The 25,396-nt window shown below is 54.6% G+C and overlaps 3 protein-coding genes and 1 long non-coding RNA gene across 11 annotated transcripts in view; 2 read left to right on the plus strand and 2 right to left on the minus strand.

Annotated features, from left to right (window-relative positions):
* Positions 1-3,932, plus strand: part of LOC128088665 (disintegrin and metalloproteinase domain-containing protein 9-like) — a 20,359-nt gene extending 16,427 nt beyond the window's left edge. Inside the window, exons 16-19 of the mRNA XM_052699420.1 lie at positions 289-366; positions 1,498-1,609; positions 3,034-3,136; positions 3,731-3,932. Coding sequence (XP_052555380.1) covers positions 289-366; positions 1,498-1,609; positions 3,034-3,136; positions 3,731-3,929 — 492 coding nt within the window. The 3' untranslated portion in view covers positions 3,930-3,932. The remainder of the gene's footprint in view (positions 1-288; positions 367-1,497; positions 1,610-3,033; positions 3,137-3,730) is intronic.
* Positions 1-16,498, minus strand: part of LOC128088628 (uncharacterized) — a 21,246-nt gene extending 4,748 nt beyond the window's left edge. Inside the window, exons 1-2 of one of the 2 annotated variants that reach the window (XM_052699363.1) lie at positions 15,861-16,498; positions 4,883-5,103 (exon numbers count right to left, since the gene is read on the minus strand). In XM_052699363.1, coding sequence (XP_052555323.1) covers positions 4,883-5,103; positions 15,861-16,303 — 664 coding nt within the window. In that variant the 5' untranslated portion in view covers positions 16,304-16,498. Of the gene's footprint in view, positions 1-4,882; positions 5,104-5,172; positions 5,462-15,860 lie in introns of those variants that run through there. The other variant, XR_008210306.1, reaches the window with a different exon arrangement.
* The window catches only part of WDR73 (WD repeat domain 73), a 15,613-nt gene continuing 116 nt past the window's right edge, over positions 9,900-25,396 (plus strand). Inside the window, exons 1-8 of the mRNA XM_052699344.1 lie at positions 9,900-10,026; positions 10,101-10,168; positions 11,243-11,331; positions 11,638-11,726; positions 15,519-15,586; positions 16,498-16,662; positions 19,260-19,619; positions 25,029-25,396. The exon at positions 25,029-25,396 is cut by the window's right edge and continues 116 nt beyond it. Of these exons, the coding sequence (XP_052555304.1) occupies positions 9,941-10,026; positions 10,101-10,168; positions 11,243-11,331; positions 11,638-11,726; positions 15,519-15,586; positions 16,498-16,662; positions 19,260-19,619; positions 25,029-25,243 (1,140 nt within the window). The 5' untranslated portion in view covers positions 9,900-9,940 and the 3' untranslated portion in view covers positions 25,244-25,396. The remainder of the gene's footprint in view (positions 10,027-10,100; positions 10,169-11,242; positions 11,332-11,637; positions 11,727-15,518; positions 15,587-16,497; positions 16,663-19,259; positions 19,620-25,028) is intronic.
* LOC128088669 (uncharacterized) lies at positions 19,614-24,745 on the minus strand. Of its 7 annotated transcripts, none has more exons than XR_008210324.1 (10): positions 24,615-24,745; positions 24,056-24,266; positions 23,119-23,848; positions 23,010-23,060; positions 22,465-22,534; positions 21,877-21,948; positions 21,513-21,616; positions 20,294-20,377; positions 20,052-20,121; positions 19,614-19,969 (listed from the first exon to the last, which is right to left on the minus strand). It is a non-coding gene; the product is annotated as an uncharacterized LOC128088669 (long non-coding RNA). The 7 variants fall into 7 exon arrangements; XR_008210323.1 differs by lacking the exon at positions 20,294-20,377 and adding an exon at positions 20,518-20,601; XR_008210326.1 differs by lacking the exons at positions 19,614-19,969; positions 20,052-20,121; positions 20,294-20,377; ... (1 more) ...; positions 21,877-21,948; positions 22,465-22,534 and adding exons at positions 20,724-20,775; positions 22,088-22,134 and having other exon boundaries at positions 23,049-23,060.

Consider the following 25,396-nt stretch of genomic DNA (forward strand, 5'->3'; position numbering starts at 1 on the left):
GTTTTTGCAGCAAACGAACGACTCCTGAAGTAGAACTGGTTTCTGCGCACGCTGCGATGCTCAGTTGGGTTTCTTCAGCTTCCCCTTTGGTTTGGCTCAGACCTGAAACACAAAACCTTCCTTTTTTGCTCCTATTCCTTCCCCTTGTTGCTTCTTTAGAGAGAGGGCATGGAAAGCCCTGAACAAAGGAACAGGCTCTGTAATTTCATCCTCCTTCACCAGTCGGTGCCCTGTTCCAAGGCCTGCCGTTGTACCTCGGCACTAACAGCAAGCTGCCTCTTCCTGCAGATCTGCATCAACAGGACGTGTGTCAGCGCAGCTTTCCTCAGCAGCGTTTGCACAGCGAGAAAATGCCACGGCAAAGGGGTAGGTAGAAAACCTCGAGCTGTCCTTTGAAGGGTAGAGTGTGCAAAGTGTCAGTTTGCCTTTCAAAGCAATGCAGAGGTTCCGAATGGCTCCTGGCTCAGCAGCACAAACATTATTTTGGTTCCCACACATGACTTCCCCCCGGATCCTGCTCTGACGGCTTGCAGCTCTCTACCTCAGTGTTCACTGCCTTCCTCTGCCATTTTTCTTCTTCGTTCCCACAAACAATGCAAAAAAAAGTGACTTCTGCGTTGTAATGTTTCATCCTTCAGTGCAGCTGTCAGTGCTGCTGAATCTGAATCAGCCAGAGTTGGAGAGATCTTCTGAAAAATGCATGCTCGATTCTGTAGCGCTGCTCTCCTCTCAAATGCCACAGAAATGGCACATTTTGTACAACGTTTCGATGTAGTCTCACATAAAACCCACGTTTCAGGCAGTAGCACTGGCAGAACTTCTTCACACAGGGGTTTATTTATGATGCCACCCGTTACCTGTCCCTCCTTCCAGACAGATCTCCCTGCAGAGAGCAGATCTGTCTGGGTGTCAGCATGGATGTTAAAGGAGAGTTTTGCCATCACCTCTGTCTGTCTTTATCTTCATTTCGAATCACACGAAGGTGACAAATCCATTTGGGACACGTTTGCGAAACGCTGCGTCGTGGTGGCAGAAACAGAGCATCCGCAAAAGGAGGGCAGATCTGCAAGCAGCAAAGGCTGCAGAAGTGCTTTGTGATGTCGAGATGAAAACAGAGACACGCAGAAAGCACTCCTGCTAAGCTGGAGAAAGGCAAACGCAACCATCTCTCACCCTCTGTGTGCTGTCAGCTCCTCCTGCTGTGTTTGCAGCCTCTCTCTGCGGGACCATCATCACAGCAGGAGGGTGCAGGGGTGGATGGGGAGCTCCTGCTGCCTTCACGTCACCGACAGAGCAAACACACAGCTTGTGACAGCTGTGTCCGGGCACCCGTCTGCCACCTGCACACAACAGAGGTTAAGCATTTCCACGGTGGCTGCCAAAGGAGAGTGACAGATTTGCCTCAGGGTCCTGAGACGAAGCCCTGGAGGCCAATCCCCAGGGGCCACCCAATGACTGCTGCATTTTTCATGCCGTAAAACATTCATTTTCTTTCAGGTCTGCAACAACAAGAACAACTGTCACTGTGATTTGGGATGGGCGCCTCCGGATTGCAGGGCAAAAGGGTTTGGAGGCAGCGTTGACAGCGGACCGCCTCCCTCTTACTATGGTGAGCACAGTGCAGGCTGTGGGGCAGCCACTCTGCACATCACACCGCCTCTCAGCACGGTTTTCTTTTGACCAAGCTTGCTACCCTTCCACCTGAGCTTTCACATCATTCCAGCCTTGGTTCGGGCAACTCTTTTCCCTTCGCTATTTAGCCACATCAGGTTTGGATTTGATTGAACTTGAGCTTCGTGGGCCGCTTCCACTTTCTATAATCTGCTCAACTCTGCCCTATTCTACTCCCCTATTTTGATTCTATTCTAATCTTATTCTATGTTAATCTCTTTTTTTCCTCTCATCTCGCCTCCCTTTTATCAGGGCAGTGGTGCTCGCCCTGCCTGCCCTCTCTGGCCACTCCCAGGGCACCCACAGGAACTGCGGATCGATTCCATTAAGCACCAGGGCCAAGCAGCCAGCACGCAGTTCATTAAGACAGCTGACGAGGAGCGTCTGTTGAGCTCATCAGAACCCCCTTAGGAGAATTTTCCTCTCCTCTTAATAGACATCTCCAGCAGAGCTCCGATCCTGGGATGACAGGGCATAAATAAATATTTTCCGGGCACGTACCCCTGAGGGATGCTCTTCTGCCTTCCCATCTATTAGGCGTAACGACCTGCTGATGAACAAAACCGCAGTCACTCAGCAGAGCTGCGCTCCAGCTCCTGACCACGGTCGGCTTTCAAGCCCTTCCCAGGCCCTCTCTGCCCATCGGTGCTGATGAAGAGCTCTGAGCTCTTTCTGCTGATTGCTTGGCCAGGCAAAGGAAGCAGCAAGGAGCCCGGTGGCCCTGCCGAAATCGAGCTCTTTGGAGCAGTTAGCGCTCGGTGCCTCCCCTCAGCCGCTCCAACATCGCTGTGATATCTCACCTCCTGGGGCCGTGCTGTGCTCCTCAATCCACGGAGAGTGGCTGATGCTGATGCTTAGGCTGCAGCTGGTGTCTCCGTGTTGGCTCTTCAGGCGTGCTGGAAGGAGGAAACCCTTTCCCACCTTCCTTACAAACAACCTCCCACCTTTCTTTATCTGCACGCTGAAGCCTCAACCATCAGCAATGTTCAGCTCAAACCACTCACCCTTCTGGCTATATTTGGGTGCTTCTTCACCTGCGTGCCCTTCTCTGTGCATCCCGGGAAGCTGCCTTGCTTGTGTGCCATGTCCTCAACCTCCTTGCAACGCAGTCCCAAAGGCTCATTGTCCCCAGGCCTGTTTAGCATCACTTTACCCTCTTTGATGAACACCTCACGGCTTCCGCTTGCTTCTGAGAGAGAAGAGAACACTGGTAGCTCCCACTTGGGTTATCAGGGAGGTTTCCTAGGGCGTGCACGTGAGCCCCTGATCCTTTGTGCACTGGGGAACACCCGACACGCTGCCATTCCCTGCCAGCACGTTTTGCGTGCGCAGAGTGTGATGCTCTTTGTTTTCCTTCCCAAGCGTACGGAGCTGCGGTAAAAGCCGCTGGAACGCTGCTTCTTCTCAGCCTGATTTTGGGCGTTCTGCTGTACAAGAGGGCTGACATTGCCGGCTGTATCCGAAGGTAGGAGCGCTCCAGCAACCAGCAGTCAGGGTGCCCGGGGTCGGGGTCGCCATCACCACAGCACCGCAGGGATGTGGCACTGAGGGCTGTGGTGCGTTGGGCACGATGGGCTGAGGTTGGACGTGGGGACCTGAGGGGTGTTCTCCAACCTCCGTGATTCTGTGATTCCAAGGTTTCTTTCCTTGGGGAGGAATGCAACCAACCACGTCCCGAGCTGGGAACAGAGTTCTCTCACTGCTGCTTCTTACCTGGAAATGGCTGCTAGAGCTTCATTGCTTTCAACCCATTCTGGCATTTCGTTTTTTTCCATAGAAATTCTGAAATGAAAGCTGCCGTCTGACTTCAGGGTATTTTTTTACAAACTTTTACTTCTTCCAATCGGTTCTTCCTTGTTTCCCTCAGATGCTTTCCCTCTTCCTTCCATTTTCACTTCCTTCCACGAAGAAAAGAGTTGAGAAAAGAAAGATTTCTGCACAGCGGGCGGAAGACAAGCGCTCCCTTCTCCTCTCACTGCTTTGCTTTCGTCCCCAAACAGCAGCACCTCACCCTGCACAAAACCCCTCCGCAATGGTCACTGGGCACTTTATTTCATAGGTGGCGACATCAAAGACGGGACAGAAGGAACAACCCCACTCCTCCTCCTCCAGAACGGGTAAGCACTGCTCCCACCTCCATTAAAACTAACGCTCTCGAAGAGGGGGGGTTGGGAAAACAGCAGCTCCTGGCTGCTTTCCTCCCAGCTATGTTCTTTCCCAGCCATTCTTGCTCCTCCGGTTCTGCCAGTGCGAGCTGAGAGGTGAGGACGCACCCAAAGGATACAAATAGTTGTCAGTATCCCTGCAGAGAACTGTTCTGGTTCGTGCCAAAAAAGAGTTTAACGTAAAAATACCAGGTTCCTATAAATAGAAGTGCATTCGGGCTGACTGCGCCCAGAGCCGACGTTAGCGTGAGAGCGCAGCTGCACAAAGCCCAAACAAAGCATTTCTTCTTGTCAGAAATGAGAATGCTGCCTATGTTTGAAGAAAGACAAGATTTCTCCCCCCCCCCCCCCAAAAAAAAAAACCAACAACGATCAAAGTCAGACACGGCAGAGGCCAGCAGGGGCTGCCAGGCATTGCGGTCGGCTCCCATCTCAGGCCATGGGGTTTTCCTGCAGCGCCCGTGCCGTGCTGCAGGAATGCAGCTCACCCAACTCCACCAGAGCTGCTGCAGTTGCAACAGATCAGCTTTCCCATGGATAAGCTGGCCGGAAGAAAGATATAAAGAAAGATATCCTCTCTCTTCTGGTTACAAAAGAAAACAGGCATGGAGCTGGAAAACAGAACAAAAAGAAGAGCAGTGACGGTGTCAGCTCGACACGTAACTTCTGAAGAATCCTCTGCGGCTCACAGAGAAGTGAACTTAGAGGCGCAGACAGAGAATCGTATCATAACATAGAATGACAGAACGGCCTGGGTTGCACAGGAGCTCAATGCTCATCCAGCTCCAAGCCCTGCTGTGTGCAGGTCGCCAACCAGCAGCCCAGGCTGCCCAGAGCCACATCACAGAATCACAGCATCCCAGAACTGCAGGGGTTGCAGGGAGCTGCAGAGCTCATGCACTCCAACCCCCTGCCCAGCCGTTCCTACAGCAGTCGCACAGCTCGGCATCCAGGCAGGCCTGGAACATCTGCAGAGCAGGAGACTCCAGCACCTCCATGGGCAGCCTGCTGCAGTGAGCAGTGGGACCATAGGGACACGTTGGGACCCATAGAGACACGTTGGGACCCATAGAGACACGTTGGGACCCATTGGGACCCATAGAGACATGTTGGGACCCATAGAGACACATTGAGACCCATAGAGACACATTGGGACCCATAGAGACACATTGGGACCCTTTGGGACCCATAGAGACACATTGGGACCCATAGGGACACATTGAGACCCATAGAGACACATTGAGACCCATAGAGACACATTGGGACCCTTTGGGACCCATAGAGACACATTGGGACCCATAGGGACACATTGAGACCCATAGAGACACATTGGGACCATAGGGACATGTTGGGACCCATAGAGACACGTTGAGACCCATAGAGACACGTTGAGACCCATAGAGACACATTGAGACACATAGAGACACGTTGGGACCCATAGGGACACGTTGGGACCCATAGAGACACATTGAGACCCATAGGGACACGTTGGGACCCATAGGGACACGTTGGGACCCATAGAGACACATGGAGTCCCATAGAGACACACTGGGACACATAGAGACACATTGGGACCCATAGGGACACATGGAGTCCCATAGAGACACGTTGGGACCCATAGAGACACGTTGGGCCCCTTGATGATGAATGCAAAAAGCCATCAAAGACAGGAGAGCGGCAGGGAAGCCTTGAGACAGCAGGGTTGGAGGGAAACCCCAGCTCAGCGAGCAGAAGCAAAGACAGGAGGGGCTCTGGTGCAGCTCATCCTTGGAGACCGAGCATCCCCAGCAATGCCATGTCACACAGGGTGCCCTAAACAGCAGTGATACCACATTTTGTATTGCAGGAGAGCCCAGAAGATGTCTAGAAGTCCTCCTGAGCTGTGCAGGATGCAGGAACCCAAGGGTTGTCTCTGCAGGAGCCCTGCTTCCCAGGCCTGTCCGTCCATTTCGCTTTCGTTCTGTTTTAAATAACAGCGTTAGATTGACTGCAATAAACAGTTTTACCTCCTGTTCCTGACGGTGGTAAATATCCTCTTGTGGGCTCTTGTGGGTCTGCTCACAATGACCTGCAGCACGGTCCCAACACACGGCCCGCCATCGCTCAGAGCCCTGAAATGGGGTAACGGATGGAGGTCGGGCTGGCGTGGAAATAGGGGAGAATTTGGGTCTTATTTATGAAGAGAGGACACACAAATGGGGGATTGGGGTCTTATTTATGACACACAAATGGGGGATTGGGGTCTTATTTATGAAGAGAGGACACACAAATGGGGAATTTGGGTTTTTTTGGGAGGAGATGGTATGAAAATGTGGGTATTTGGGTCTTACTTAGGAAGAAGACACAGAAATGTGGGAATCTGGGTCTTATTCATGAAGTGAGAGCACAGAAATGTGGATATTTAGGTGGGAATTTGGTCTTATTTAAGAAGAGAGGACACAGGAATGGGGGAAATTTGGGTCTTTTTGTGAGGAGAAGGCATGAAAATGTGGGTATTTGGGTCTTATTTAGGAAGAGAGGACACACAGATGGGGATATTTAGGTGGGAATTTGGTCTTGTTTAGGAAAAGAGGACACACAAATGTGGGTGTTTAGGTGGCAATTTGGGTCTTATTTAGGAAGAAGACACACAGATGGGGAATTGGGGTCTTATTTATGAAGAGAGGGTATGAAAATGAGGGTATGAAAATGAGGGTATTTGGGTCTTATTTAGGAAGAAGACAGAAATGTGGGAATCTGGGTCTTATTTATGAAGAGAGGACACACAAATGGGGGAAATTTGGGTCTTTTTGTGAGGAGAAGGCATGAAAATGTGGGTATTTGGGTCTTATTTAGGAAGAAGACACACAGATGTGGGTGTTTAGGTGGCAATTTGGGTCTTATATAGGAAGAAGACACACAGATGGAAAATTGGGGTCTTATTTATGAAGAGAGGACACATAAATGGGGAATTGGGGTCTTTTTGTGAGGAGAGGGTATGAAAATGTGGGTATTTGGGTCTTATATAGGAAGAAGACACACAAATGGGGAATTGGGGTCTTAGATATGAAGAGAAGACACAAAAACGTGGGAATTTGGGTCTTTTTATGAGAAGAGGGAAGAAAAATGTGGGTATGAGAGTCTCATTCATGAAGAGATTGTATACAAACGTAGGAATTTAGGTGGGAATTTGGTCTTATTTACGAAGGCAAGGAACACAAATGGAATCTGGGTCTTATAGGCAACGAGATGATCCACAAATGGGGGAATTTGGTGGGTTTTTTTGTGAAAGGAGTACAGAGATGTGGGAATTTGGGCCTCTTTATGAGGTAAGGATACAAAAATTGGGAATCTGGGTCTTATTCATGAAGAGAGGACACACAAATGGGGAATTGGGGTCTTATACATGAAGAGAGGACACACAAATGGGGGATTGGGGTCTTATTCATGAAGAGAGGACACACAAATGGGGGATTGGGGTCTTATTTATGACACACAAATGGGGATTGGGGTCTTATTTATGAAGAGAGGACACACAAATGGGGGATTGGGGTCTTATTCATGAAGAGAGGACACACAAATGGGGATTGGGGTCTTATTTATGACACACAAATGGGGATTGGGGTCTTATTTATGAAGAGAGGACACACAAATGGGGATTGGGGTCTTATTTATGACACACAAATGGGGATTGGGGTCTTATTTATGAAGAGAGGACACACAAATGGGGATTGGGGTCTTATTCATGAAGAGAGGACACACAAATGGGGATTGGGGTCTTATTTATGACACACAAATGGGGATTGGGGTCTTATTTATGAAGAGAGGACACACAAATGGGGATTGGGGTCTTATTTATGACACACAAATGGGGAATTGGGGTCTTATTCATGAAGAGAGGACACACAAATGGGGAATTGGGGTCTTATTCATGAAGAGAGGACACACAAATGGGGAATTTGGTTTTTTTTGGGAGGAGATGGTATGAAAATGTGGGTATTTGGGTCTTACTTAGGAAGAAGACACAAAAATGTGGGAATCTGGGTCTTATTCATGAAGTGAGAACACAGAAGTGTGGATATTTAGGTGGGAATTTGGTCTTATTTATGAAGAGAGGACACACAAATGGGGGATTGGGGTCTTATACATGAAGAGAGGACACACAAATGGGGATATTTAGGTGGGAATTTGGTCTTATTCATGAAGAGAGGACACACAAATGGGGATTGGGGTCTTATACATGAAGAGAGGACACACAAATGGGGATATTTAGGTGGGAATTTGGCCTTGTTTAGGAAAAGAGGACACACAGATGTGGGTGTTTAGGTGGCAATTTGGGTCTTATTTAGGAAGAAGACACACAGATGGGGAATTGGGGTCTTATTTATGAAGAGAGGGTATGAAAATGAGGGTATGAAAATGAGGGTATTTGGGTCTTATTTAGGAAGAAGACAGAAATGTGGGAATCTGGGTCTTGTTTATGAAGAGAGGACACACAAATGGGGGAAATTGGGTCTTATTTGCGAAGAGAGGACACACGAATATGGGGATTGGGGTCTTATTTATGACACACAAATGGGGAATTGGGGTCTTATTTAGGAAGAGAGGTCACACAGATGTGGATATTTAGGTGGGAATTTAGTCTTGTTTAGGAAGAGAGGACACACAAATGTGGAAATTTGGGTCTCTCTCGTGAGGAGAGGGTATGAAAATGTGGGTATTTGGGTCTTATTTAGGAAGAAGACACAAATGGGGGAATCTGGGTCTTGTTTACGAAGAGAGGACACACAGATGTGGGTGTTTAGGTGGCAATTTGGGTCTTATATAGGAAGAAGACACACAGATGGGGAATTGGGGTCTTATTTATGAAGAGAGGACACACAAATGGGGAATTTGGGTCTTTTTGTGAGGAGAGGGTGTGAAAATGTGGGTATTTGGGTCTTATTTGTGAAGAAGACACAGAAATGGGGAATTGGGGTCTTAGATATGAAGAGAAGACACAAAAACGTGGGAATTTGGGTCTTTTTATGAGAAGAGGGAAGAAAAATGTGGGTATGAGAGTCTCATTCATGAAGAGATTGTATACAAACGTAGGGATTTAGGTGGGAATTTGGTCTTATTTACGAAGGCAGGGAACACAAATGGAATCTGGGTCTTATAGGCAACGAGATGATCCACAAATGGGGGAATTTGGTGGGTTTTTTTGTGAAGGGAGTACAGAGATGTGGGAATTTGGGCCTCTTTATGAGGTAAGGATACAAAAATTGGGAATTGGGGTCTTATTTATGAAGAGAGGACACACAAATGGGGATTGGGGTCTTATTTATGAAGAGAGGACACACAAATGGGGGATTGGGGTCTTATTTATGAAGAGAGGACACACAAATGGGGGAAATTTGGGTCTTTTTGTGAGGAGATGGTATGAAAATGTGGATATTTGGGTCTTATTTAGGAAGAGAGGACACACAGATGTGGGTGTTTAGGTGGCAATTTGGGTCTTATATAGGAAGAAGACACACAGATGGGAAATTGGGGTCTTATTTATGAGGACACATAAATGGGGAATTGGGGTCTTTTTGTGAGGAGAGGGTGTGAAAATGTGGGTATTTGGGTCTTATTTGTGAAGAAGACACACAAATGGGGAATTGGGGTCTTATTTGTGAAGAGAGGTCACACAAATGGGGAATTGGGGTCCCATGATGAGGAGATACAGAACCGTGGATGTTGATGTGGCAATTCGGGTGATGTTTACGAGCAGAAGACACAGAGGCGCAGGGACCGCGGTGTGTTTATGAGGAGGCAACGCCAGAATGCGGGAATTCGGGCCTTGTTTACAACAGCGATGATCCGCAGTTGTGGGAATTTGGGCCTTGTCGTGAGGAGAGGAGGCGCAGATGTGGGAGCAGCGGCTCTGTTTTATGACAGGGTTGAAAAACGCGGGAATTCGGGCCCGCTTCACAAACAGCCGCCGCGCGAATCTTCCCTCAGTAAAAACCTGGCGCCAAAAAGGCCCAGCTGCGCGCGCGCCGCCCCGCTGCGACGTCACTACCGTGCGCCGCCCACGTGACGTCACTGAGGTGCGCCGCCAACGTGACGTCACTGCTGCGCGCCCGGCAGCGGTTGCCATGGAGGCGGCGATGAAACGTGGAGAGGAGGAGGAGGAGGAGGAAGACGAAGAAGAAGAAGAATGGTTGCTGCAATCCCTGCACATGTGAGCGAGTCCCCGACCTCGGCGCTTCGGCTTTCCCCCTCCGATTTCTCACTGCCGCCGCTCTGTCCCTGCAGGTACGAGGCTCTGCACGCCTTCGAGCTCCAGGCTCCCACCCGCGTTATCGAATGGGCCCTGGGGAAGCGTGAGTGGGGAGATGGGTGGGGAGGAGGGAGGGCGAGAGATGGGGGCTGAGGTCCTTTGGAGGTGGGGGAGGGGATGGGTTTGGAGCCCAGGGGGGGGAGAAGTGCCATGGGGCTGGGTTGGGGCTCAGGGGGAAGGAAAAGCACCGTGGGGCTGGGCTGGGGCCTATGGGGGAGGAAAAGCACCATGGGGCTGGGCTGGGGCCTATGGGGGAGGAAAGGTGCTGTGGGGCTGGGCTGGGACTTATGGGGGAGGAAGGGCACCATGGGGCTGGGCTGGGGCCTATGGGGGAGGAAAGGCACCGTGGGGCTGGGCTGGGGCCTATGGGGGAGGAAGGGCACCATGGGGCTGGGCTGGGGCCTATGGGGGAGGAAAAGCACCGTGGGGCTGGGCTGGGGCCTATGGGGGAGGAAGGGCACCATGGGGCTGGGCTGGGGCCTATGGGGGAGGAAAGGTGCTGTGGGGCTGGGCTGGGATTTATGGGGGAGGAAGGGCACCATGGGGCTGGGCTGGGGCCTATGGGGGAGGAAAGGCACCACGGGGCTGGGCTGGGGCCTATGGGGGAGGAAAAGCACTGTGGGGCTGGGCTGGGGCCTATGGGGGAGGAAAGGCACCATGGGGCTGGGCTGGGGCCTATGGGGGAGGAAAGGCACCATGGGGCTGGGCTGGGGCCTATGGGGGAGGAAAAGCACTGTGGGGCTGGGCTGGGGCCTATGGGGGAGGAAAAGCACCATGGGGCTGGGCTGGGGCCTATGGGGGAGGAAAGGCACCATGGGGCTGGGCTGGGGCCTATGGGGGAGGAAAGGTGCTGTGGGGCTGGGCTGGGGCCTATGGGGGAGGAAGGGCACCATGGGGCTAATTTGGGGCTCAGTGGGATGGAGAGGCACCATGGGAACGGGCTGGGGCCTATGGGTGGAAGGGGAGGGTGGCCATAGGCCATAGGGGACGCACTGAGTTTCAGCCAGGGCTGGGGATCTGCGTGGGCCAGGATTCAAGGTGGGCAGCACTGCAGCTCATGGGCGCCTTTTAGGGAGGGGGGGGGGAATCTCTCACCGCATCTCTGGGTCACCACCAGGTGTCTGCGTGGCCGGGTACGAGTGCTCTGGAAGGAATGAGATCCTGCAGCTGCTGCCACCACCAACACTGCAAGCAAAGGAGAATCAGGTGGGTGCTGCAGCCAGGCAGATGCAGAAGAGGCTGGCTGAGATGCTGTCCCACTGGGGAACCGCAGTGCTGAGCGTCACCCCTGCAGTGGGTGATGTCTGAGCTGGTGTAAGAAGTGGTGTTTTGCCAGGTTGGTACAGGCAGCGACAAACCTCGACAGAGCTTTTGGCAGGAGTCCGATCCATAGGTTTTCCCCTGGAGTGGAGCAGGATCTTTCAATCCTATGGTTGACATCAGCATGAGAGGGCAGGCAGAGGCTTCTTGTGCCATTCGGTGGGAAGAAATGACTTTGCCTTTGATTTCCAGGGTCTGTGTCCCCAGAGAGATTTCAAGGTGGAATGCGGAGGGTTCTCAAACCGCCCTGTGTACAACCTGAAACACGTGCCGGACACCAGGTATGGCCAACAGAGTCCTCCTGGGGGCACTTGGGGGTGGTGGAGGAGCTCGTCCTCTTGCTTTTCGCCTGCTTCCCAACGCAGCTGGTGGGAGCTGAGAGCTCTGGGAGTCTTGAGCAGGGATCGCTGGCCTTCCCTGAGCCACATCTTGATGTTTGGAGCTCAAAAGGCAAATGGGATCCTGGGCTCCATCAGGAGAGGGGTGGTCAGCAGGGACAGGGAGGTGATCGTCCCTCTCTACTCGGCTCTTGTGAGGCCCCATCTGGAGTCCTGTGTCCAGGTGTGGAGCCCTCAGTACAAGAAAGACATTGAGATCTTGGAAAGGGTCCAGAGGAGGGCGACTGAGATGAGCAGGGGGCTGCAGCACCTCCCCTATGAGGACAGGCTGAGGGAGTTGGGCTTGTTCAGCCTGGAGAAGAGAAGCTGCGGGGTGACCTCAGTGCAGCCTATCAATACCTGAAGGGAACCCACAGCCAGGAGGGGAGTAAACTCTTCAGAAGGGCTGACAACAGCAGGACGAGGGGAAATGGATCCAAGTTGAGGGAGGGAAGATTGAGGTTGAATGTTAGGGGGAAGTTCTTCACAAGGAGAGTGGTCAGGCCCTGGAACGGGCTGCCCAGGGAGGTTGTGGATGCCCCGTCCTTGGCCGTGTTCAAGGCCAGGTTGGACGGGGTCCTGGGCAACCTGATCTGAATGTGGATGTTTGGTGGCCCTGCTGGGCAGGGGGTTGGAACTGCGTGATCCTTGAGGTCCCTTCCAACCCGGGTGATTCTGTGATTCTGTGAGTGCAGCAGTGGGTTGGGGTGCACTGGGTTGGGGTGCTGCTGCTGAGCTTAGAGCTGTCGTGGTGCATCGTGCGTCATCCCCGAGGCTGCAGGCGGTGATCTTTGCCTATTAACCAGCTCTCCTGGCTCACTTTTCCTTCCAGGACCTGTTCCCATTCGGTTCTTCCAAGAAGGTCCTGGAAGAGGTTCAGTTTAACGAGTTCAGGGTTGTGACCTCACTGCCCTGCTTTCCCCCCTGGCAGGATACAGAGCTTGGCAGTCCCATGCTTGCTGCCTGCAGGGCTGCTCCCAGCCTCCACCTCTCCAAGCAGTCCCTCCTTGTTTGTCGGTACAAGGTTCAGCCACGCACCTTTCCCCTCTGGCTCCTCCACCACCTGAGTCAGGAGGTTTCCATCGGTGCTTGCCAGGAGCTTCCTGGCTCCTTTGTGCCTCGCTGTGCTGTTCCTCCAGCAGATGTCAGGGTGGCTGTTGTCCCCCCGTGACCACAAGCCTGCTTCCCCCTGTCAGTAAAGGACCTTATCAACTTCCTGATCAGGCAGCCCGTAGCAAACACCCCCCTCCTTCATCTGTCCTTTAATTCTTTCACACCAGCTCCCAGCCCACGTATTGTCCATCCCTGAGGCTGAGCTGTTTGTTCCAGGGGTCTTCACGCATAAAGGGCAGCTCCACCACCCCCCCTTCCTCTCTGATTTCCTTCAGGATCACGTGGCGGTTTTTCAACCCCGTCAGTGGTTCCACCCCGTCTCTGCAGTGGCAGTGAGAGCTGAGCCCCACGGCTGCACCCACAGCTCTGCTGCTTCCCGTTTTCTTCCTGTTTAGTGAGATGAAAGCCATTTCTCGGTTGTCAGCCCTCAAATGGGGTCCTGTGGGTACAGAAGCCATGGAAGCGGCCCATTCCTCACTTGTAAAATCTGCCTTCTCCTCTCCTCTTCTACGTCAGGCTTGTAGGGTTGAGGAGGAAGCGACCTGGACCTGCAGACCCTTTAACCACCATCCCACAGCTCCGAAATCTGATTAGCTAGAGCCCAAATTACCTTTGCTATCATGGATGCTCACGTGGGAGAGGAGCAGGGATGTGTGGACAGGGGTTCTGCAGGACGCAGGCTCCTTCAGCTCAGGTGCTTCACAAAGCCCATGAAGCCATGCCCAGCTCCTCCTCCTCTTGAAGGGCACCAGATCTGTTTGTCACATCTTCAGGAGGACCAGTGGCCTTTCAGACTGTGGGCTCGAGGCTCCTGAAGCTGCAGGGTCCGTAGGATCGGCCTCTCCATCTCTTGCTCATCTTCCCAAAAGCCACATGGCTTCCATCCTCGCTGCCGCCACCCCAGCAGTGCTGCAGAAGAGTCACCCCACGTTGGCTCACCGAAAAGCCCTTCTCACCACCCTTTCTGCTGGCTGTGCAGCCCCTGGCACTTTGTTCCATCCTTTCCTTCTGCGTTTGGAGCTTTCTGGAGCTGCCCAGAAGCGGGATTTCTGTGGCTGCTGCAGGTTCAGCAGGCTCTCTCTGCTGATGATTGCAGGCAGAGCGAACACAATTCCTTCTGGCTGATTCAGCTCTCGCCTCCTACACGAGGCCTCTCGGGGGCTCTGCGCACCATCCCTAGTCTGGCACTTGTGGAAGACGTGCTCATGAAATGCCTGGGTTGCGTGGATCACTTCCCTCGTGGCTGCAAACCTCCCTCACCCTGTGCAGGAGCTGCTGGATGGGAGTGGGGCAGCACACAGCCGTGCTCCATAGGATCATAGAATCACAAGGTTGGAAACGACCTGTAAGATCATCCGGTCCAACCTCCTCCTCCTCACCATCGCCACCACCAGCACCAAATCATCTCGCAGCTCCTCATCCAGGCGCCTCCTGAACGCTGCCAGGGACGGCGACTCCCCCACCTCCCTGTGCAGCCATTGCAGCGCCTGAGCACTGAGAGAAACAGTTCTGCCTCATGTCCAACCTGAACCTCCTCTGCTACAACTTGCGGCCATTGCCCTGTGTCCTGTTTGTTGCCTGGGAGAAGAGGCCAAAAGAAGAGGCTGACTCTGCCTCGCATCCCTCCATCCATCCATCCATCCATCCATCCATCCATCCATCCATCCCTCCATCTCTCCATCCATCCCTCCATCTCTCCATCCATCCATCCATCCCTCCATCCATCCATCCATCCCTCCATCCATCCCTCCATTCATCCATCCCTCCCTCCATCCATCCATCCATCCCTCCCTCCATCCCTCCCTCCCTCCATCCCTCCATCCCTCCATCCATCAGAGGCCCTTTGACACCACAGCCTCCCTCCACGCAGTTGCAGAGTGCAGTCAGGTCTCCCCTGAGCTCCTCTTCTCACCCTCACCACTCCCAGCTCCCTCAGCCACTCCTCAGCAGCCCTGTGCTCCACACCCCTCCCCATTTCGCTGCCCTTCTCTGCACGCTGCAGGGCCTCAACATCTTTCCTGCAGTGAGGAGCCCAGAACTGAACCCAGCACTCGAGGTGCGGCCTCAGCAGAGCTGAGTGCAGGGGATGCTCCCCTCCCTGCTCTGCTGGCCATTCCTCATGCAGCCCAGGCTGCCGCTGGCCCTCTTGCCCACCTGTGCACACTGCTGGCTCCTGTTCAGCCCAGCACCAACCAACACCCCCAGCTCCCTTTCCTCTCCACACTCACAGCCTCTCATCCCCCAGCCTGCAGCGCTGCATGGGGTCGCTGTGCCCCAACGCGGCCCCCGGCACTCGGCCTTGTTGAACCTCATCCCGTTCACCTCAGCCCAGCGGTTCAGCCTGTCTGAATCCCTCTGCAGGGCCTCCCTGCCCTCACGCAGATCCACCCCACCTCCCAGCTCGGTGTCACTGCACACTCACTCAGGTTGCCCTCAATGTCCTCATCAGGTCATCAATAAAGATATGAAACAGGATGGGCTCCAGCACGGAGCCCTGGGGGGACACCGCTGGAAACCTCAGCTCAGGGCCTGGCGCTGCTCCCTGCTCCTGCTGAGCTCTATGGCTTCTGTTTGTTTCCTCAGCTTGCTGGTGACGAGCGGCCCGCCCGACAGCTCCCTGCAGGTTTGGCAGATGGCAGCAGAAGATTCTGGTAAGGGAACGAGGTTTTGTCCCGCCAGCAGCAATCCCGATGGGAAGGAATCGTTCCCAACATCCGACCTGCAGCTTTGCGTGGGGTTTGATAGATTCACAGCATCCCAGAACTGCAGGGGTTGCAGGGAGCTGCAGAGCTCATGCAGTCCAACCCCCTGCCCAGCCGTTCCTACAGCAGTCGCACAGCTCGGCATCCAGGCAGGCCTGGAACATCTGCAGAGCAGGAGACTCCAGCACCTCCATGGGCAGCCTGCTGCAGTGAGCAGTGGGACCATAGGGACACGTTGGGACCCATAGAGACGCATTGGGACCCATAGGGACACGTTGGGACCCATAGGGACACGTTGGGACCCATAGAGACACGTTGGGACCCATGGAGACACGTTGGGACCCATAGAGACACGTTGGGACCCATAGGGACACGTTGGGACCCATAGAGACACGTTGGGACCCATAGGGACATGTTGGGACCCATAGGGACATGTTGGGACCCATAGAGACACGTTGGGACCCATGGAGACACGTTGGGACCCATAGAGACACGTTGGGACCCATAGGGACACGTTGGGACCCATAGAGACACGTTGGGACCCATAGAGACACATTGAGACCCATAGAGACACATTGGGACCCATAGAGACCCGTTGGGACCCATAGAGACCCGTTGGGACCCATAGAGACACATTGAGACCCATAGAGACACGTTGGGACCCATAGGGACAAAGGTTTGCTGCCATCCTTGCTGGGTGCCTTGGCAGAGTGGTTTTGTGCTGGAGACAAAGCTGTGGTTGGGTTTCCTATGCAGTTCAGTGGGTCGCTGTTGGCTTTGCGCGGTGCCTTTGCCCAACGCCGTGATTCTGCTGGCTGCTCTCTACCTCTTTTACAGCTGCTTCTCTCTCTTCCCAGCAGATGTGATTCAATCTGTAGGTGCCATCTCGACCGAAAACGGCACTGATGAGAGCTGGGCGAAAATCGCCACCATTTCAGCCAGAGCCCCGTGGGTCCTTCACGGCTCGAGGCTCAGCAGCACGCGGCTCACAGAGGTGGAGTCGCAGAAGGAGGTGTACAGAGCAGGTGTGCAGCGTGCCGCAGGCTGCAGGGCTGGGGCTGCGTGAAGGAGGGCACACGAGTGGCAGGGCTTCGTTGTGCTGCCCTCGATGGTCATGGAGTGACAGAACGGCCTGGGCTGCAGAGGAGCTCAATGCTCATCCAGCTCCAAGCCCTGCTGTGTGCAGGTCGCCAAGCAGCAGCCCAGGCTGCCCAGAGCCACATCCAGCCTGGCCTTGAATGCCTGCAGGGATGGGGCATCCACAGCCTCCTTGGGCAACCTGTGCCAGTGCCTCACCACCCTCTGCCTCCAAAACTTCCTCCTCACATCCAACCCAAACCTCCCCTGTCTCACTTTCAAGCCATTCCCCTTGTCCTGTCACCACCCACCCTCACACACAGCCGTTCCCCCTCCTGTTCATCCGCTCCCTTCAAGCACTGAAGGCCACCATCAGGTCTCCCTGCAGCCTTCTCTTCTCCAAGCCAAACCAGCCCAGTTCCCTCAGCCTTTCCTCACACAGAGCTGCTCCAGCCCTCTGCTCATCGCAGTGCCTGAGATTGAGGGTTCTGCCTCAGATCTGCCTCAGATGGGGGTTGGACTCCATGAGCTCTGCATCTTCCAACCCCTGCAATTATTCTGTGAAATTGAAATGGAGGGGAGACGATCAGCTTTTGTTCCAGTGCTGAAGAGAGGTCAGGGAGGCGAGCAAGGCTGGATGGAGCTGGCACTTCTGCGTTTGTCTATGGGGGAAAGCTGCACTGGGGGTAAATGTAATTAGCTTTGGAGTCACCATAGGATCTGCATTACGGACCTTCCTGGTGTAAGGTGCCATTTATCATTTTTGCTCGGTGAGATCAACGAGAAACATCATTCTTGTAGAGGTGTGTACCAGGAAGTGTTAGAAATCAGAGCTGCATCCGTGTCTGTGCCCTGCAGGAGCTCTGCTGATGGTTTTGGTGCCAAGAGTCCCAGGGAGGTTGTGGATGCCCCGTCCTTGGCCGTGTTCAAGGCCAGGTTGGACGGGGTCCTGGGCAACCTGATCTGAATGTGGATGTTTGGTGGCTCTGCTGGGCAGGGGGTTGGAACTCCGTGATCCTTGAGGTCCCTTCCAACCCGGGTGATTCTGTGATTCTGTGAAGAGTCGCACTGCAGTTCATGTTGTCCCAGATCAGAGGATGTTTGGTTCCTTGCTCAGGCGCTGCAATGGCTGCACAGGGAGGTGGGGGAGTCGCCGTCCCTGGCAGCGTTCAGGAGGCGCCTGGATGAGGAGCTGTGAGATGATTTGGTGCTGGTGGTGGCGATGGTGAGGAGGAGACGGTTGGACCGGATGATCTTACAGGTCGTTTCCAACCTTGTGATTCCATGATTCCATGATTCTATGATTCTTTTGAGGTTCGTGCAGCCGAAAGGCTTGGAAATGTGCTGGGAGCCGTGCGAAGAGGGACCTCGACAGGCTGGAGGGCTGGGCTCGGGTGAACCTGATGAGGTTCAACACGGCAAAGTGCAAGGTTTTGCATTTGGGCCGGAAGAACCCCAGGCACCCGTAGAGGCTGGGAGGAGTGGGCCTTGAGAGCAGCTCGGCAGAGAAGGACCTGGGGGTCCTGATGGACGAGAGACTGAACATGAGGCAGCAGTGCGCTCTGGCAGCTCGAAAGGCCAATGGGATCCTGGGCTCCATCAGGAGAGGGGTGGTCAGCAGGGACAGGGAGGTGATCGTCCCTCTCTACTCGGCTCTTGTGAGGCCCCATCTGGAGTCCTGTGTCCAGGTGTGGAGCCCTCAGTACAAGAAAGACAGAGAGATCTTGGAAAGGGTCCAGAGGAGGGCGACTGAGATGAGCAGGGGGCTGGAGCACCTCCCCTATGAGGACAGGCTGAGGGAGTTGGGCTCGTTCAGCCTGGAGAAGAGAAGCTGCGGGGTGACCTCAGTGCAGCCTATCAATACCTGAAGGGAACCTACAGCCAGGAGGGGAGTAAACTCTTCAGAAGGGCTGACAACAGCAGGACGAGGGGAAATGGATCCAAGTTGAGGGAGGGAAGATTGAGGTTGGATGTTAGGGGGAAGTTGATGTCACTGGGTGCTCCATGGGGTCAGTGGGTGCTCTATGGGGTCAGGGGGTGGCCTGTGGGGTCACTGGGTGGCCTATGGGGTCAGTGGGTGCTCTATGGGGTCAGGGGGTGGCCTGTGGGGTCACTGGGTGGCCTATGGGGTCAGTGGGTGCTCTATGGGGTCAGGGGATGGCCTGTGGGGTCAGGGGGTGCTCTATGGGGTCAGTGGGTGGCCTGTGGGGTCAGGGGGTGCTCTATGGGGTCACTGGGTGGCCTGTGGGTGTCCTATGGAGTCCAAGTTGAGGGAGGGAAGATTGAGGTTGGATGTTAGGGGGAAGTTCTTCACAAGGAGAGCGGTTGGGCCCTGGAACGGGCTGCCCAGGGAGGTTGTGGATGCCCCGTCCTTGGCCGTGTTCAAGGCCAGGTTGGACGGGGTCCTGGGCAACCTGATCTGAATGTGGATGTTTGGTGGCCCTGCTGGGCAGGGGGTTGGAACTGCATGATCCTTGAGGTCCCTTCCAACCCGGGTGATTCTGTGATTCTGTGAAGCCCCCTGAGATCTGCTCATCTCTTCCAGCCTCCAGCAGCAGCGAGGAGCTCGGCAGCCTGGCCTTCCTGGACGCCAACACGGCGGTGCTGTGCAGCGCGGCGGGGCGGCTGTGCGTGGCCGATATTCGGCAGCGCGGCCCCTTGCAGGCTCTGCTCATCCCCTCGGCGCAGCTTGGGTGCTGCTGGCGCGCGGCGGCCGCTTGCTGTGAGCCCAGCTCCCGACCCATCGCCTGCCTCTCGAGCGCGGGGCAGCTGGTCCTGATGGACGTAAGGAAAACCTCGCCGTGTTTGGCTTCAGCTCGATGCAAAGTTCCAGCATCCGGCGCCAGCGCCGAGTTCCTGTGCGTCAGCTGGGCTCCCGCTCTGGAAGGTTGCCTTGCTGTTTCAGGTTGGTGATCCGGGAGGACCGATTGCTTTTTCTGGGTGTTGTTTTGGGTGACGTTTTGCAATGGTTTGCTCCGTTTTCGACGCCCCGCTTGGAGGCTGTGCGGAGCTGCGCCGGGGAGCTGAGCTGATCGCCCTCCCGGCCGCCTCCCATCCTGAGTCGCAGCAGCGTTGAAGCCCGGCTCCCATCTGGGGCTCTCGCAGCTTCTTTCCCCCCAGCAGAGACCACAGGCCTCAGCAAACGAGGGGAGCTGGGCCATCGCAGCACCACCAGTTAATGGGCAAGCTCTGTGCAGCTGGTGGGGGTCAGCTTCACAGTGCCTCGGGCACACGCTCTTGTCCTGGGCTGAGAACCTGACCCCAACCCTGACCCCAAAGCTCTAATGCCAACCACAACCCTGTGACCCCAACCCTGACCCCAACCCTAACTGTAAACCTGACCCCAACCCTGACCCCAAAGCCCTAACCATAACCCCACGACCCTGACCCCAACCCTAACTGTAAACCTGACCCCAAAACTCTAACCCTAACCATAACCCTGTGACGCCAACCCTAACTGTGAACCTGACCCCAGCCCTGACCCCAAAACTCTAACCCCAACCACAACCCTGTGACCCCAACCCTGACCCCAACCCTAACCATAACCCCATGACCCCAACCCTAACCCTAACTGTAAACCTGACCCCAAAACTCTAACCCCAATCACAACCCTGTGAGCCCAACCCCATGACCCCAACCCTAACTGTAAACCTGACCCCAACCCTGACCCCAACCCTAACTGTGAACCTGATCCCAACCCTGTGACCCCAAAGCTCTAACCCCAACCACAACCCTGTGACCCCAACCCTGACCCCAACCCTAACCATAACCCCATGACCCCAACCCTAACCCTAACTGTAAACCTGACCCCAAAACTCTAACCCCAATCACAACCCTGTGAGCCCAACCCCATGACCCCAACCCTAACTGTAAACCTGACCCCAACCCTGACCCCAAAACTCTAACCCCAACCCTATTGTGATAGGGTTGGGTTGTGATAGACCCCAACCCTATTATCCCTGTGACCCCAACCCTGACCCCAACCCTAACTGTGAACCTGACCCCAACCCTGTGACCCCAAAGCTCTAACCCCAACCTTAACCCTGTGACCCCAACCCTAACTGTAAACCTGATCCCAACCCTGACCCCAAAGCTCTAACCATAACCCCATGACCCTGACCCCAACTGTAACTGTAAACCTGACCCCAAAACTCTAACCCCAACCACAACCCTGTGACCCCAACCCCATGACCCCAAAGCCCTAACCGTAACCCCATGACCCTAACCCCAACCCTAACTGTAAACCTGATCCCAGCCCTGTGACCCCAAAGCTCTAACCCCAACCACAACCCCATGACCCCAACCCTGACCCCAACCCTAACCATAACCCCATGACCCCAACCCTAACCCTAACTGTAAACCTGACCCCAAAACTCTAACCCCAATCACAACCCTGTGAGCCCAACCCCATGACCCCAACCCTAACTGTAAACCTGCCCCCAACCCTGACCCAAAGCCCTAACCATAACCCCACGACCCTGACCCCAACCCTAACTGTAAACCTGACCCCAAAACTCTAACCATAACCATAACCCTGTGACGCCAACCCTAACTGTAAACCTGACCCCAACCCTGTGACCCCAAAGCTCTAACCCCAACCACAACCCTGTGACCCCAACCCTGACCCCAAAGCCCTAACCATAACCCCATGACCCCAACCCTAACCCTAACTGTGAACCTGACCCCAACCCTGTGACCCCAAAGCTCTAACCCCAACCACAACCCTGTGACCCCAACTCCATGACCCCAAAGCCCTAACCATAACCCCACGACCCTGACCCCAACCCTAACTGTAAACCTGACCCCAAAACTCTAACCCTAACCATAACCCTGTGACCCCAACCCTGACCCCAAAGCCCTAACCATAACCCCATGAGCCTGACCCCAACCCTAACTGTAAACCTGACCCCAAAACTCTAACCCCAACCACAACCCTGTGACCCCAACCCCATGACCCCAAAGCCCTAACCATAACCCCATGACCCCAACCCCAACCCTAACTGTAAACCTGATCCCAACCCTGTGACCCCAAAGCTCTAACCCCAACCACAACCCTGTGACCTCAACCCTGGCCCCAACCCTAACCATAACCCCATGACTCCAACCCTGACCCCAACCCTAACCATAACCCCATGACCCCAACCCTAACCCTAACTGTAAACCTGACCCCAAAACTCTAACCCCAATCACAACCCTGTGAGCCCAACCCCATGACCCCAACCCTAACTGTAAACCTGACCCCAACCCTGACCCCAAAACTCTAACCCCAACCCTATTGTGATAGGGTTGGGTTGTGATAGACCCCAACCCTATTATCCCTGTGACCCCAACTCTGACCCCAACCCTAACTGTGAACCTGACCCCAACCCTGACCCCAAAGCTCTAACCATAACCCCATGACCCCAACCCTAACTGTAAACCTGACCCCAACCCTGTGACCCCAAAGCTCTAACCCCAACCACAACCCTGTGACCCCAACCCCATGACCCCAAAGCCCTAACCATAACCCCATGACCCTGACCCCAACCCTAACTGTAAACCTGACCCCAACCCTGACCCCAAAACTCTAACCCCAACCACGACCCTGTGACCCCAACCCTGACCCCAACCCTAACTGTAAACCTGATCCCAACCCTGACCCCAAAGCCCTAACCATAACCCCACGACCCTGACCCCAACCCTAACTGTAAACCTGACCCCAAAACTCTAACCATAACCATAACCCTGTGACGCCAACCCTAACTGTGAACCTGACCCCAGCCCTGACCCCAAAACTCTAACCCCAACCACAACCCTGTGACCCCAACCCTGACCCCAACCCTAACTGTGAACCTGACCCCAACCCTGTGACCCCAAAGCTCTAACCCCAACCACAACCCTGTGACCCCAACTCCATGACCCCAAAGCCCTAACCATAACCCCATGACCCCAACCCCAACCCTAACTGTAAACCTGACCCCAACCCTGTGACCCCAAAGCTCTAACCCCAACCACAACCCTGTGACCCCAACCCTGACCCCAACCCTAACCATAACCCCATGACCCCAACCCTAACCCTAACTGTAAACCTGACCCCAAAACTCTAACCCCAATCACAACCCTGTGAGCCCAACCCCATGACCCCAACCCTAACTGTAAACCTGACCCCAACCCTGACCCCAAAACTCTAACCCCAACCCTATTGTGATAGGGTTGGGTTGTGATAGACCCCAACCCTATTATCCCTGTGACCCCAACCCTGACCCCAACCCTAACTGTAAACCTGACCCCAACCCTGTGACCCCAAAGCTCTAACCCCAACCTTAACCCTGTGACCCCAACCCTAACTGTAAACCTGATCCCAACCCTGACCCCAAAGCTCTAACCATAACCCCATGACCCTGACCCCAACCCTAACTGTAAACCTGACCCCAAAACTCTAACCATAACCATAACCCTGTGACCCCAACCCTGACCCCAAAGCCCTAACCATAACCCCATGAGCCTGACCCCAACCCTAACTGTAAACCTGACCCCAAAACTCTAACCCCAACCATAACCCTGTGACTCTAACCTTAAACCTAATCCAGCGTTAACGCTGTGACCCCAACCCTGACCCCAATCCCAACTCTAACCCTGACCACAACCCTGTGACCCTGACTCTGACCCCAACCCTAACCCTAATCCCAACCTTAACCCTGTCACCCCAAACCTAGCTGTAAGCCTGACCCCAACCCTGACCCCAAAACTCTAACCATAACCCTGTGATCCTAACTCTGACCCTCACCCCAATCCTAACCCTAAGCATAATCCCAACCTTAACCCTGTGACCCCAACCCTGACCCCAATCCCACTCTAACCCTAACCACAACCCTGTGACCCCAAGCCTGCCCCCCAAATTCTAACCATAACCCTGCGACCCTGAGCATAATCCCAACCTTAACCCTGTGACCCCAACCCCAAACCCAACTGTAAACCTGACCCCAATCCTGACCCCAAGCCCTAACCATAACCCTGTGATCCTAACTCTGACCCTCACCCCAATCCTAACCCTAAACCTCATCCCAACCTTAACCCTAACAGTGACCCCAACTCTAACTGTAACCCTAACCACAACCCTGTGACCCTGACTCTGACCCTAAGCCTAATTCAAACCTTAGCCCTAACCGTGACCCCAACCCTGACCCCAATCCCACTCTAACCCTAACCACAATTCTGTGACCCCAATCCTGACACCAAAACCCTAACCACAACCCTGTGACCCCAACCCTAATTGTAAACCCGATCCCAACCCTGACCCCAAAACTCTAATCACAACCCTGTGACCCTGACTCTGACCCCAACCCTAACCCTAATCCCAACCTTAGCCCTGTCACCCCAATCCTGACCCCAAAGCCCTAACCACAGCCCTGTGACCCTGACTCTGACCCTAACCCTAATCCCAAACTTAACCCTAACTGTGACCCCAACCCTGACCCCAATCCCAACTCTAACCCTAACCACAACCCTGTGACCCCAACCCTGACCCCTAAATTCTAACCATAACCCTGGGACCCTGGTTCTGACCCCAACCCTAACCCTAATCCCAACCTTAACTCTGTCACCCCAACCCTGACCCCAAAGCTCCAACCATAACTCTGTGACCCTGACTCTGACCCCAACCCTAACCCCAATCCCAACCTTAACCCTGTCACCCCAAACCTAACTGTAAACCTGACCCCAGCCTGACCCCAAAACTCTAACCGTAACCCTGTGACCCTAACCTTAAAGCTAATCCAACCTTAACCCTGTGACCCCAACCCTAACTGTAAACCCGATCCCAACCCTGACCCCAAAGCCCCAACCACAACCCTGTGACCCTGACTCTGACCCTAAGCCTAATCCCAACCTTAACCCTGTGACCCTGACTCTGACCCTAAACCTAATTCCAACCTTAACCCTGTCACCCCAACCCTAACTGTAAACCTAACCCCAACCCTGACCCCAAAGCCCCAACCACAACCCTGTGACCCTGACTCTGACCCCAACCCTAACCCTAATCCCAACCCTGACTATGACCCTAAACCTCATCCCAACCTTAACCCTAACAGTGACCCCAACCCTGACTGTAACCCTGACCCCAAACCAAGCCGTCCCTGCAGCCACGAGCTGGGCTGGGTGGCTTCCCTGTTCTCCAGCCGTGGAGCAGCACAGGGTCCTTTTGCTGCCCTCGCTCCCTTCTCAGCTCTGCAGCACCGCAAGCTGCAGCTTAGTGGGAAACACTGGTGGCGGTTGGGCCCCGGAGGGCTGTTCTGAGCGTGGAGATGCGGCTGTAACCCCTGTGCTCCTCCCCAAGGCTTCGACGGCGCCGTGCACGTCTACGACACGCGCAGCTGGGATGGCAGCGGGGCCGAAGCGCAGCCCCTCTTTGTGCACCGAGGCCACGCGTTTGGGGGGCGCCCCTCGGTGACGGCGCACGCGTGGCACCCCCAGAAACCCAGAACCCTGCTGTCGGCGGCCACCGACGGCTCCTTGCACATCTGGGATTGGGTTCAGCCTCCGGGGAGCTGAGGGCGGCTGCCGCTTTGGGGTTTTCCTGCCTGCGCTCGCAGGCGGCCCAAGGCCCGGAGGTGGTGACGGGAGCTGTGGGACGGGAATTCCTTGGGCCAGTTCCTTGGCGATGCTCTGCGCTCCCGTGTCTCGTTGGGATGTTGAGTTCCGACC

This window comes from Tympanuchus pallidicinctus, unplaced genomic scaffold (assembly GCF_026119805.1).
Source record: "Tympanuchus pallidicinctus isolate F22 unplaced genomic scaffold, pur_lepc_1.0 scaffold36, whole genome shotgun sequence".
Classification (NCBI taxonomy): domain Eukaryota; kingdom Metazoa; phylum Chordata; class Aves; order Galliformes; family Phasianidae; genus Tympanuchus; species Tympanuchus pallidicinctus.